Below are 12620 nucleotides of genomic sequence, written 5' to 3' on the forward strand. Positions count from 1 at the left end.
GAGCCCCTGGCCCTGGCAGCCCCCCGATGCGGGCTCTGTCCCCAGTGTGACGGCTCGTCTCACCAGCCCCCTTTGCACATCCCGAATCAGGCTCCTCTCGCGGGCAGTTCGCATGAAACATTCATGGCCTTCAGCGGCGCGGCTCATCTGGAGCTGGCGCGGCCCCTACATATTTAATTTTTTCACCATTAAAAACGCATGAAGCCATGATCCATTTCGCACCATCCCTAATTCACTTCCATCTCCTGTCTCGGAGCAGGGCGTCTGCCGGGGAGCAGACAGGGGGGCAGCGGGGGGGTTCAGAGCTGCTCGGGTCTGGCAGGGAGAGGCATCCATCCGCTGTCCTAGGAAAAGCAAAGGAGGAGAAGGCAGCCAGCAAGGTCCTGGGGAAAGGCAGCAGGACCCGCTGCTGTAAGGGCCTGGGCAAAGGGGTTTGAGCTGGAGAGAGCTCCTCGGGCTCCCAGCTTGCCAGGAGCTAGGGGAGGAGAGGGGTGACAGGACCGTTGTGCCATTCCCGTCGGAGCGTGGCACCTCACGGAGGAGACACTTCATGCAGAAAGGAGAGGGTCTGCAGAGGGACCGCTCCTGCCTGCCCTGAGCCCACCGGTGCCGGCGGATGCTTAGAGTTGCACTGCCGGTGCAGGCAGAGCCTGCAGGCAGGGAGGCAAGGCAGGAACTGTCATCACAGGGGAAAAAATCAGATTTTGTAAGGAAAAAAACCTCAAAAAAAATATTGAGATGCCTATAAATAATGCCCACTTTTAAGTACAGCCTGAACTGCGAGTTCTCCAGTCAGGAATGCCGGATCGGTGCGATGCTGCTGGGAGCATCTCTCAGCTGTTGGGAGGGCACTCTTCCTTCAGCTCAGCTCTTCTGTCTGTGAATACAACATACGGCTTGTAATTCTGCAAGGCATTTTGAGGCTAAAAGTCTATCAGGAACCACCATTTCAAAGCAGGACAAACTGGAAACGCTGAAGCACCACAACCGTGCCTGCAACAATCCCATTTTGTGCTCCCCGCTGAGCAACTGCGCACAAAGGAGGCACGGGGTGCTGCGGGGTGCGCGTCTGCGTCGCCCCAAATTTCCCCTGCTGCTTTTGCTGGCCGGTGCTAAACAAGTGCCGCGAACACGGTTGGCACAGCCCCGGAGCTCCTGTCCCCAAAAAGCATCCCTAAGGGTGCACAGGGCGGTTGCAGGAGGGCGTCACTTAGTCCTCGTGGCCCCTTGTCACCCGGTCCCTGGCACTTGCTGCTCACGTGCTTCTCTTTCCGACTTCCCCGGGACCATCCAGCGAGAAGCGGTTGCAAACCCACGGGCTGTGTTGATGTTTCCTTCGTTCAAGGACGGGCGATTGCTGCGGCAGTTCCCTCACCACCCCCCCTTCCCCCGGCACCCTCCCTGCCCCGTGACGCTGGCGAAGGGAGTGAACCCCAGAGTGGGATAATGAAGGTTATCCTTGGGAAAAATAAATGATTAAGTTTAATGGTCGTGTTGTTGGTTTGATGGCTATCTCATCCCACGGGGTGTTTACATCCCCACCGCACCAGCCTCGGCACAGAATTGGGGCAGGAAGGGAGAACGCGGGCACTGGAGCTGCTCCACCCCTCGCCCTATTTACACCAAATAAACCTCCTCTGCCGGCGGGCTGGCACTCACCTTAAAAGTCAGGGCAGGTGACGGGGACAGAGGGAACCCGGCAGCAGCGTGCACCGGAGCCTGGACACATGCTGCAGGTGGGGCTCAGCCTGCCCCGCTCCCCCGGGGGGGCGGCCGGTGGCTTCCCCGTGGCCAAGCCAGATGATAACACGGGCAACGGGCAAGGTGAGTGAGCTGCAACCAGGCACAGACGCACATCTTGCCCCAGGGAAGATGGCAGCAGGCCCTTGCTTGTGCCAGGGTGGCATCCAGCACAGGAGAGGGGCTGAGAAGACCCACATTTCCTTCCCCAACACCCCCGGCACATCCCGTAGCAGGCAGAGCCGGAGCCACCAGCCAGAGCCCTGTGCTGGGGCACCGGTGGTCGGGTGGGCTCAGGTTGATGCTCCTCAGTACTTCGGGCAGGGCAGCACCTTCTGTGAGGAGAGGGTGAATTTGGGGACCACAGCAGTGCAAACAGCCCCGCTTCAACCTCCATGTTCATATTAGCCTGGTCCCTATGGCTAGAAGCCTGCGGGACTGGACTCAGGGGCTGTCCGTCTTCAAAGCGGGGAGTCAGGCTTTGAAGTCAGGCTGAGCAGCCACCGGTTACAATGGCTGCGCTTGCCCTGAACCAGAACTGAACCTCATCTGCTGGTTTTGCTGAATTTGAGCAGGGGCCAAACTGGACCGGAGAGCAGGAGTCGGAGCCGGCCTGGGAGCAGCCCGGGCTCCCGGTCCCCCTCACCGTGCCACCATGCGCTGCCACGCACGCAGCACACGGGGCCAGGACCGTGCTGTCCCCTCCCTGTCCCATTGGGGCCAGAGCAGAGAGGTTTGGCTTGGCGCAAATCCATGCTAGACTCCCCATCCCAAGCACATCCAAGATCAATAGATCAGAGAATGAATGTGCATGCTAATCGACTTTATCCTTGACAATTAATCACTGCCCAGCAGAAGTCACCCCTGCAGAGACAACTCCCGTCTCCTACAGGGTTCAGAGCTGAGCTCTCTTGCAACTCCAAGGAAAATGCCGCTCACTTCTCTCTAGGAGGAGCTCAAACTCTGCTCTTCCCAGCACAGGGCTGGCGGCTGCCACAGCCCCGCCATGGTCCTGTGTGCAGGAGCCTCCCCCAAGGGTCCCCTGGTGACCTTCTCTCTCCAAGGGGCTCCCAGGTGCTCACCAGCCCCTGCGTGTGGTCCCCTGCACTGGGTTTTCTCCAGGTGCATGGGGGGATGCGGGATACAGGGACGCTTTTGCATCCCACAGACACCCTTGGTGAGCCCCTCTAGCTGCAGCACCTTCTCCTTGCACCTTCTCTCTGGCACCCGAGGCAGTACGAGAGTGAGCAAACACCTGAGGTCGGCTTTGCCCACTCTGTCCTGGGCTGCCAGACCCAGACAGGACGTTGCCTCCTGCCCGGCTCTGTCCTTGGGAGGGGACACGATACAAACCTCGGCATCACTTGGCCCTCCACTGCCCATCAGGTCCTCCCTCGCCCCTGCAGCGCTGAGCTGGGACCAAGCTGCTTGTTATCTGCAGTGGTGTAACGCTGCTGCCACACAGTCATCCCCAGAGGACACGGACTGTGTCCCCTCTGCACCCCCCTCTTGGCAGCTCACAGGCTAGGAAGGGAAATCAGGAGCTTTTTGAGGGGTGCAAAGCCCCTCAGGGTGTGGAGATGCAGCCCTGACACCCAGCCGGTAACTGGCCCCATGCTTCCCTGAGCCCCTGGACAACAGTTTCTCCAGGGGACTGAGCCAAGGAGAGCAGGAGAGGGCAAAGTGCGCAGCTCCCACCAGGCAAACCCCCCTGAAAACCTTCCCTTTGCAGGGTGGTGAATAACTATTGAAATACAAGAAGGTGCTGTAAGACTTCAAAGCGTCAGCCAGGGTGAAACGCTGTCAGCTGGGGCAGTGAAGCGTGTTGAATAAAAGGTCTTTGTCCTACAGAGATGTTTGGCTCATCTCCAGTCACCATCGTGATCACGTCGGAGGCTGACACCTGGGACATCGACGCCTCCTCTTGTCTGGGCTGTGGACAGTTCGTGGATTGGGACAGGATGCCAGACCCGGAGCAACAGGCACATATCCCCCGAGACATCCTCAGCAAGCCCCCAAAGGAGCTGAAGAGGCTGGCAAGAGAAGGTTACTGGGCAGCGAGCCGCTCTCTGAGAGCTCAGGTCTACCACCAGCTCATCCAGCAGGTCGCCTGCCGGCTCGTCACCCCAGACGCTCTCGTCTACAGGGACGTGGCAAGTCGGCTCTTTGGGAAGCTGAGTGTGAGCTCCCACCCTTTGCCCGAATTCCTGGAAGGATGCTCCATGCCCACATATTGCCTCAACCTGGAAGGGGTCACCGCCTTGAAGAAGATCCTCATCTGCGTTGGCAACCTCTTCCCCGACATAACCTACAGCCCGATCCTCCCCTCTCTGGTGGCTCTGCTGCTGCACTACAGCGAAGACGAAGCTCAGTGCTTCGAGAACATCTCTCGCCTCATCGCCAGCAACGCTCCCCACACCAGCTACATTGACCAGTCCTTCCTGGCTCACCAGGCCTCCTGCATGACTTTTGGGGATCTGGCCAACAAGCACTGCCCAGCAGCTCACAAACTCATAGCCAGCACCTCTGAGAATGTCTTTGAGGTCTACTCCGAGTGGTTATCATGGCTCTTTCATGACCTCCCCTTCAATTACGCCATCCGCATCTTTGATGTCTACCTGCTGGAGGGGCAGAAGGTCCTCTACCGCATTGCCCTGGCCTTGCTGAAGCAGTACAGGCTCTCTGTGACCTCCACCGAGCTGGAGGGGACCGATATCAAAGCAGACCTGCAGGCTTTCGTGCAGAACATTGCTGAGCACGTGACTGTGGACAAACTCCTAGAGAGAGCCTTTGGCATCCGGCTGTTCTCCCGCAAGGAAATCTGGCTCCTCCAGATGGCCAACAGGAAGGCGTTAATGGAGAGGGGCATAACCATGGTGCAGAGCAGGTAAGGAGTCCTCTCTTTGCCAGCTCTTGGGGCTAAGCAGACAAAATATGAGTTACAGCAGAGATACAACATGGGGGGAGCTTCAGGTACCTCCCGTAGCTTTGGCTATGCTGGGTGCCTCAGCCCCTCGTGGGGGACCCTGTTAGGACGGACTGTACAGCTAGAGCTAGCGATGTTCACAGAAAGATCACGATGCAAAAAGCATGACAAAACCTGATCCACAGGGACTGCACCCCTAAAAGCAGACGGGCAGTAATGGGTGTCCTCCCTCATGCAGGCAGTCCTTCCACCTGGCCGTGGACATGCAGAACTTCAGCTCCAGCATTGTAACGGCTCAGGAGATGCGCATCGTCTGGTCCTGGATCCCTGAGCGCTTCTCTCTCTTCCCCCCACTGCTGCTCTTCTCCACCTCAGAAGATGGGTGCAGCCTGCAGAGGTAAAGCGTCATCTGCCCGTCGGGTCAGGTCAGGTCGGATGGGCCAGGCGTAAAACTGGGTAGAGGTTGGTGGTGTAGAAAGGAGCAACAGGTAGTGTCCATGAGGTACACCTGAGGTCTCCTGGGGACTCTTTAGGGCCCGCTTCAAGATCTTGAGTGTGGTCTGGGCCAGCGCTGGCTGTAGGGGAGAGGGCTGAGGCTCGGTCAGATGGCAATCAGCAACTCGGCACTGCACGGGGAACACTGAGCCCTGTGGGTGTGCTGTGCAGGGGACGTCCCCATGCGCCATGCTGTGCCAGGCATGCTACGATCGGCCAGGTCCAGCCAGCACGCCAACCCCAGGGCTCCAGCTCCCTCCCAGTGGCACGGAGCACAGGGCGGCTGCTGGGCGCTGCAGTCAGCGCTGCAGCTCAAAATTGAGCTGGAAAACGAGTTTGCCATTGACTTCCCAAGCCATGAAGCAGCAAAAACCTTCCAGTGGGCTGAGGCTGTCTCTGCATGAGTGTTTTCAGGCAGGAAACCCAAACCTGCTCCTCTGTAGGAGCACATTGAGCTGAGAGGTTGCAATGGCAGAGCAGGCAGAGCTCGGGGCAGGAGCAGACAGGGTGTGGGTACCTCCTGCGATGGGGAGGACATCAAATCCTCTAAACGCAAGCTAAGAGAGCCCAAGTGTCATGGCCAATGCCCCACATTGCTATTAAAAGACCAGTGTGAGCACTGGAGACAACCTGGGGCCCAGTAATATCCCCTGGCCATGAAGCAAAGGGTGGGTGGGAAGCAGGGACATCCCTGCAGTGCTCAGTGCCGGGGCATTTCTCTACTGAGACGCAGGTCACCGCCGACCGGGAAGGGATGCCGGGTTGTCCCAGGACTGGGTGCTGCCCATGCCACCCCAGTTCTCAGGGTGGTGTTTAAAGGTGGGTCTGTGACTGTAGTACCTCCGTTAGCACCACGAGCGTGTCCCCCCAGCCCATGAGAGGCGAGCGGATGCCCCGCAGCAGAGTGGTGCAGCCCCATCCTGGGAAGCACAGCCCTGTGCTTTTCCAAGGCAGCAAAGGGGTGCAGAGCCCAGATTATGAAACACATCCAGACTAAAAACAAGTTCGTTTGGTAAACTCAGTCCATGATGCCTCCCCCACTAGCCTGGTGCCTGAGGGTAAGGTGGGAGGATTTAGTGTTTGGATTTATGTGAGCTATTACCTGCTTCACCAAGAAAAAATGATGACTTGAGAAGTCCCATAAGCCAACTCCCCCTGTTCCTGCACAAGCGCTGAAGCTGCTTGAGCTACATGATTATGAGTTTCTGCTGCCGTCCTGCCACGAGCTCCCTGGGGCCAGCTCGGCAATAGGCTGAGGAGAGCCGCCACTGCTCTCCACTGTCCCTTACGGCCTCGTGCTCTCTGCGTGACATGCTGCGCCTGGGTCTCAGTCCCCCACCGACCCAGCCTCCTTCTTCATCTCTGCAGGTTTTACGCGTGCTGTGAAGGCTATGAACCGACGGTGCTGCTCATAAAAACAACAGAGGGGGAGGTAAGTATTGCCCAAGCAGAGCAGCGGTCTGCGCTGGTGCCGATGTGGGGAAGGGGACAGGGTGGTTGGGGAAGGGGACAGGGGGGTTGACCCCATCAGCACTTCTTGGAGCAGCCACGGAGCTTCATGGTCCCTCCCTGCCCTGTCCCGAGGTCTGTCCCAGCTCCCAGGAGAGAACAAACTCCACCTCCGGCACCAAGAGCCACCAAAGGTGGCCTAAAGGGTGCTGCTGGGGGGAAACACAGGGGGACTCACTGAGATGGAGAGAGGCCATGGGTGATACTCTTTTATTGCGGACTAAATCATGAAGTCCTTGCTAAGCAGACTTTCCTGAAATCAGCAGATGCTTTGCCTGAGCCAGGACTTGCTTTCAGTGCATTAAATGCAAGGATCTCTCCCTGATTTCAAAAGCAGCCACACAAGGGAAATGGAGGAGAAATAAGGACAGCTTTTACAATTGAAAGTCGGGAAATAACTGCAAAAAAACCCTCTTCCCAGGACTCTGAGAGCGGCTTGCAAATCCGTATTTTATCTCCCCACTCTTCATCAAACAGCAGAGGCAAGTTCTGTAAATTGTTCAGGTATCCCAAAGATTTATTGACCTACCAGTCCTGATTTCCCAAGCCTGACACTTCAGCGTGGCATGGAGATAAACACCCTGCCACCCCCTAGGGCCTTGTGCAGGCAAGAGAATATGACTTATAAAACCTTGTTTCCTACATGTTTTAGTTCGTTTTATTCCTTCGCTAGTATACCACGGACAGGCACAATTTCCTGTCTCTCAGTAGGTCCCCTCCAGGTGTGGTCAACTCAAACACGTCCACAGCAGAGTCAACCTGTCTGTGGGTGGAAGAACCCCTGGGACTGGTTAAAAGTCTCGTAGGTAACAAAAATGTGGGCCAGCTGAGGACAAGGGACTCCCAGACTCCCATGTTCATACAAGCCTTTGATGTCTCCAGTTATTCCTCTCCGTTGCCGGGAGCTGGATGGGGCTCGGGGGTGGGAGGCACAGCTCCTACTCCCAAGCCCAGGCCAGGGAACACACCAGCAGAGCTGAACCATCACTGCTAAATCTACCAGCACGCAGCTCACTGCAATCACCTCTGCTGCCAAAAGAGCAACCCCCCCAAATCTCCCAGAGCCCCCCTGTAGGCAGTGAAGCTAAGTGGACTCACGTCCAGAGCACCAGTGATTCATCAGTGCAGGATTTAGCTGCCATGGCAGCATTTCAGTCTCTGATTTCCCCGGGGAACATTGCAGAGCCCTCACTTTCCTGAACGCACACACGATGGCTGGTGTTTCTGGGGCTTGCTCTCGTCCCCGCCATCTCAATCACAGAATCACAGAATGATAGCGATTGGAAGCACCTCTGGAGATCACTCAGTCCAACCCCCCTGCCAAAGCAGGTTGCACAGGAACGCCTCCAGGCGGGTTTGGGATGTCTCCAGAGACGGAGACTCCACCACCTCTCGGGGCAGCCTGTGCCAGGGCTCTGCCACCCCCACAGGAAAGAAGTTCCTCCTCATGTTGAGATGGAACTTCCTATCTTCAAGTTTGTGCCCACTGACGGCTCCCTGTGCTCTCTCCCGCAGGTGTGCGGGGCGTTTCTCTCCTCCGACTGGAGTGAAAGGAAAAAGAGCGGGGCAACATCGGGCTTTTTTGGGACAGGGGAGTGCTTTGTATTCACTGTAAGTCACATTTTATTTCTGGGTTTATGCTTATGGGTTTGTTTGTTGATTACTTTTTCCTTTACCCCTCACTCAGGGCATGGTGGTACTGAGCTGCTTCCCTGCCATGGTCCCACCGCTGCTCCTTAGCTGTGGCAGGAGGCAGGAGCACAGAAGTTACTGTGCTGGATCAGAGCGAATGGAGAACGAACTCCTGCCGTGGCTGAGCCAGTTTGCCCCAAGCCCTGGAAGAAACATACAATAACCCTGGGTGGATCTTGGAGCATCCTCCCAGGATGACAGCAGGGCAGCATGCATGGCAGGGTGGGTTCCTGCCCTGTTTGCTCAGGGCAGCTCCTGGGTGGAGCCCTCCCAAATCAGCCCCAGGGTCCCTGCAGAGAGACCAGGCTGAGGTGGTCCAAGAGATCCTGGGGGCAAAGTCCAACATCCATCCCATATCCCACCGGCATCCATCCAGCATCCCCCCAGCAATGTGGGCACGCAGGTTTGCCCATCTCGGGCAGTGACTGGTGAAGACAAAACCAATTTCTCAGTCACAGACGCCTCTAGAGCAGCCCTGGCACCGCCAGGACACCCCGTCCCTTCCCTGCCTCAGGTCCAGACCTGGCACACAGTATTTGGCCCCCAACCCACCCGGCCAGGCAGCACCATCTTCTCCCAGCAATGGAGAGATGTTACAAAGGATAGGGCTAACCATCTTTCTCATCCTTTCCAGGTGCGCCCCGAGACGGAGAGGTACGAGTGGGTGTTCATCAAGAAGCCAGAGCTGGCCAAAGCTGTGCCACGCTCACGCCAGCGGTCACCTTCCCCCTCTCCCGCATCCCTCCTCAGCTCCTCCCCGGGTGGCCGCGGCACCAGCTCGAACCGTCTCACCGTGCCCACACCACAGAGGAAAGGCCGTCTCTCCCCGTTTCTGGCCATCAGGCATTTCCTTCTGCCTTCCAAAACAGCCTCCATGTTCATGTCCGGGTCACGGGAAGGGATCATTATCGGTAAATACCAAACAGTGGGCACCCACCCACCAAAACACCGCTGCTTTGGCTGAAAAGGGCTCTACTCCAGATCAAAATCTGAACAGCCTGCAGAGGCAAAGACCTCCCGGTTTAGGATATGAATGTAATGTCAGGGGAGATGAAGTCATCCCCCCCTTCCTCAAATTAGCTGGAGACTGCAAACCTGCACAAGGGCAAGGATGCTCCTTCTGAGAGGCCCAGAGGGGCTCTGCCAGCTGAGGGGGAGCACCAGAGCCCACACCTCCTGGTGAGGTTTGCACCCGTGGGGCTGCTGTGTCCCTTCCTAGCCCTTCCCTCCATTTTGTGTGGGATGGAGAGGAGATGAAGGTGAGGATCAGCCTGAGGAAGGGGCAGGCAGGGTCATCTGGAGCAGACACGCCAGCTGCCTGCCTGCGCTGCTGTCTGCTGGGTCAGGCTCGGGCACAGGGGTTGAATCTTTGTGCCCCAGGATGGCAGTGAGTCAGAAACACCTGCAGCACAGCCTGTGCCTCCCTTCCAGCCCTCGGGAGTGGGACCAGGGTGCACCTGGCTGCAGGGATGCGAGGAGCTTTCCTTTGTCTCCAGCTCTCCAAGCAGTTTAATAATTCAGCTTGTGCTGCCAGGGCAACCTCTCGCACTGGCTGCCCTGCAGATCGCTCTCCGGGAGCTCTGCCTCCACGCTGACATCCCCATAGCAGAGAAGGCAGCTCAGGGCAGCCCCAGCCCGGCTCTGCGCTGTGGCCAAAGGACAGAAAGCTGAGAGATGGGTGCAGTCCTGAGAGACCTCATCGGCTGGGCCAGTGCGCCGGCTCGGGCAGCGATGGGGGGAGAGCAGATCCCGACCATCTTGCTTGTTTTTGCAGGTGGAGGGGGAGGCCAAGCTCTGTCTCTCGACGCCAACCTGCTCTGGGGGCACACAGAGCACTGCGAGACCTTCGACAACCCTCCGCTCTGCCAGGAGAACTTCAAGGTGCAGCTCTTGGAAGTGTGGGGCTTTCAAAATGCTTAGATCCCGTGGGGGACACCGTGCCGCCCACAGAGACGGGGACCCCTCGCCGCGCTGGCCGCCACCCTGGCCTGGCTGCTGCAGTCCCCGCCGGCAGCGCCACGGGCACCTCCACTCACCATCCTCCCCTCCACGGCCAGCCGTCGCGGTGGTGTGCAGAGAGCACAGTGCGGTGCCGGGAATGGAACTGTGGGCGCTGCATTTGGGGACATTTGAGGTCCTCTCCTGCAGTTTAGACCCAGCCCACTTCACCCAGTCTGTCCCAGTTTAGGATGCTGGAGGGGAGGTGAGCCAGTCCGGCGGTTGTCACACCTCCCTGGCCTGTTTGTGGCTTGGGGCTCAACAGCGAGCCAGTGGTACCGCAGCACAGGCACATTTTATAGGAATTTGGAGCCCAGGCAAAACCCAACACCGAGGTACAAAGCTCACCAGGAACGCTCTCAGACCCCGCTTCCCTGTGGTCCCAAGCCCAGCATCACCCTTCAAGCCATATGCAGAATGTTGTAGCTTCTGTGGGTTGCCAGGATTCCCCCGGGATCCCGCACTGATCATCATCCAACACAGTGCCAGAGACTCTTTTTGTCTGTGGTTGAAACTGCTGATGGGTGATTAGCAAAGTCCTACCTGGTGTTCACACACCGGCAGCCAACGAGAACCCCCCCAGCTGCGTACCTGCCTTGTCATTTTTGTATTAAACTGAAGATCGATACTCGCCGCAAAGGGCTGGTGTGAGACTGCCAGCAGTGAATACATATGAGCCTTAACCAACGTGCCCCGACCGCCCGGGGGTCAGGACAACAGGAGACGTGCCATTTTAAAACATGAAATGTGAACGTGCACGTGTAGCTCGGTGAGACAAGGCAACCCTCACAGGAGGGCTGCAGACCGAAGAGATACCATTCTGGCTGCAGGATGAGAATGTCTCCTATGTCCAAATCTACTTTCCACTTGTAGTTCTCTCTTTGATCTATTCCACTTCTTGAGCTGTTCAGAGCAGGAGCTATCGCAGCCTCGGTACCTGCTCCCAGCCATGGCAGGAGGACGCAGGAGCACGCTTGGCAGCAAGCTCACACCGTGCCAGTCATGCGGCAGACCGAGGAATCACTTGTAGTCTTCTGAGGGTAGCCAGGGGAGATGAGGTGAGGCACAGCCCTCTGCGCACCCTGGCCTTCACCACAGAGCTCAGATGAAAGAACACCGCAGAATTACTCTTCCCCTGCAATTAAAAAGCTCTGCTAGGGTGTCCTTCTTTCTTTCCATGACCATGTACTGGACTCTCTGTCCAGATGAACTCTCTGTCCGGAGACATGGATGAGTGCGGATGACTCTCTGTCCCATGGGGGTCCCACTCCCTTCCCAAGAGGCTGTTTCTCCCCACCCGGAGATGCACAGGATGCACGAGATGCCAGGAAATGCCAAGCCCTTCATTAGCACCCAGCTTGTCCTCCTCTCTGCAGCCTTCCGAGTGTTTCCTTGTAAAGGGGAAGCAGGGCACGTCTAACGTGTTGAAATCCCAGACGCTGGGGCTGTATCGTGCAGGCCGGGGATGTCTCCGATGCGGTGGCAGAGCCTGGGTGTCCCTTCAAGGCTGTAGGTGCTGTGTGCCCGCCAATTAGAGCCGTAAATCGCAATATGGATGTCGGTGCCCTCGTTGCATTCGCTGCCTGTAATCTGATGAGCGCCTCTGCCATTTCTGAAAGCGATGCTACAGTCCTTTCTTCTTACGCTTTATTGTATTACTGCATAAAGTTCAAAACTCTTGGAGAATGAAAAGAAACCCAAAACCACACAGGGGGAGCAGAGGGGCCGGGAGGCTGAGGGGATGAGTAATGGGATATAGAGATCTTTCACCCGTGCCTGTCACGGTTTCGGCTGGGATGGGGCTGACTTTCTTGCTGGCAGTTGGTGCGGGGCTGTTTTGGTTTGGGATGGGAATGGTGTTGCCGGCACACTGGTGGTTTGGGTTGTTGATAAGCTCTCAAGGGCTGCTCTGCTCCTCTCCCCCTCCCAACCATCGATGGGCTGGGGGGCACAAGGAGCTGGGAGAAGACACAGCTGGGACAGCTGACCCCAACTGACCAAAGGGATATTCCATGCCATATGGCGTCAGCGTATAAATCTTGGGGAAGAAGAAGGAATGAGGGGACATTTGGAGTGATGGCGTTTGTCTTCCCAAGTCATTGTTCCATGTGATGGAGCCTGGCTTTCCTGGGGATGGCTGAACACCCGTCTGCGATGGGGAGCAGGGAATGAATTCCTTGTTTGGCTTTGCTTACGTGCGCGGCTTTTGCGCTACTTATTAAACTGCCTTTGCCTCAACCCATGAGTTTTCTCTCACTCT

General features: G+C 57.3%; 1 protein-coding gene across 1 annotated transcript; it reads left to right on the forward strand.

Moving 5' to 3' along the window:
- The first annotated feature begins 1727 nt into the window (after positions 1-1727).
- On the forward strand, positions 1728-10282 carry LOC141751209 (TBC1 domain family member 24-like). Its single transcript, XM_074607603.1, has 7 exons — positions 1728-1824; positions 3592-4627; positions 4905-5063; positions 6530-6593; positions 8186-8281; positions 8997-9273; positions 10137-10282. Exons 1-7 carry the CDS (start codon positions 1728-1730, stop codon positions 10280-10282), a joined length of 1875 nt encoding a protein of 624 aa, XP_074463704.1.
- The last annotated feature ends 2338 nt before the right edge of the window (positions 10283-12620 follow it).

The sequence above is a fragment of the Larus michahellis genome, chromosome 14 (genome assembly GCF_964199755.1).
Source record: "Larus michahellis chromosome 14, bLarMic1.1, whole genome shotgun sequence".
NCBI classification, from domain to species: domain Eukaryota; kingdom Metazoa; phylum Chordata; class Aves; order Charadriiformes; family Laridae; genus Larus; species Larus michahellis.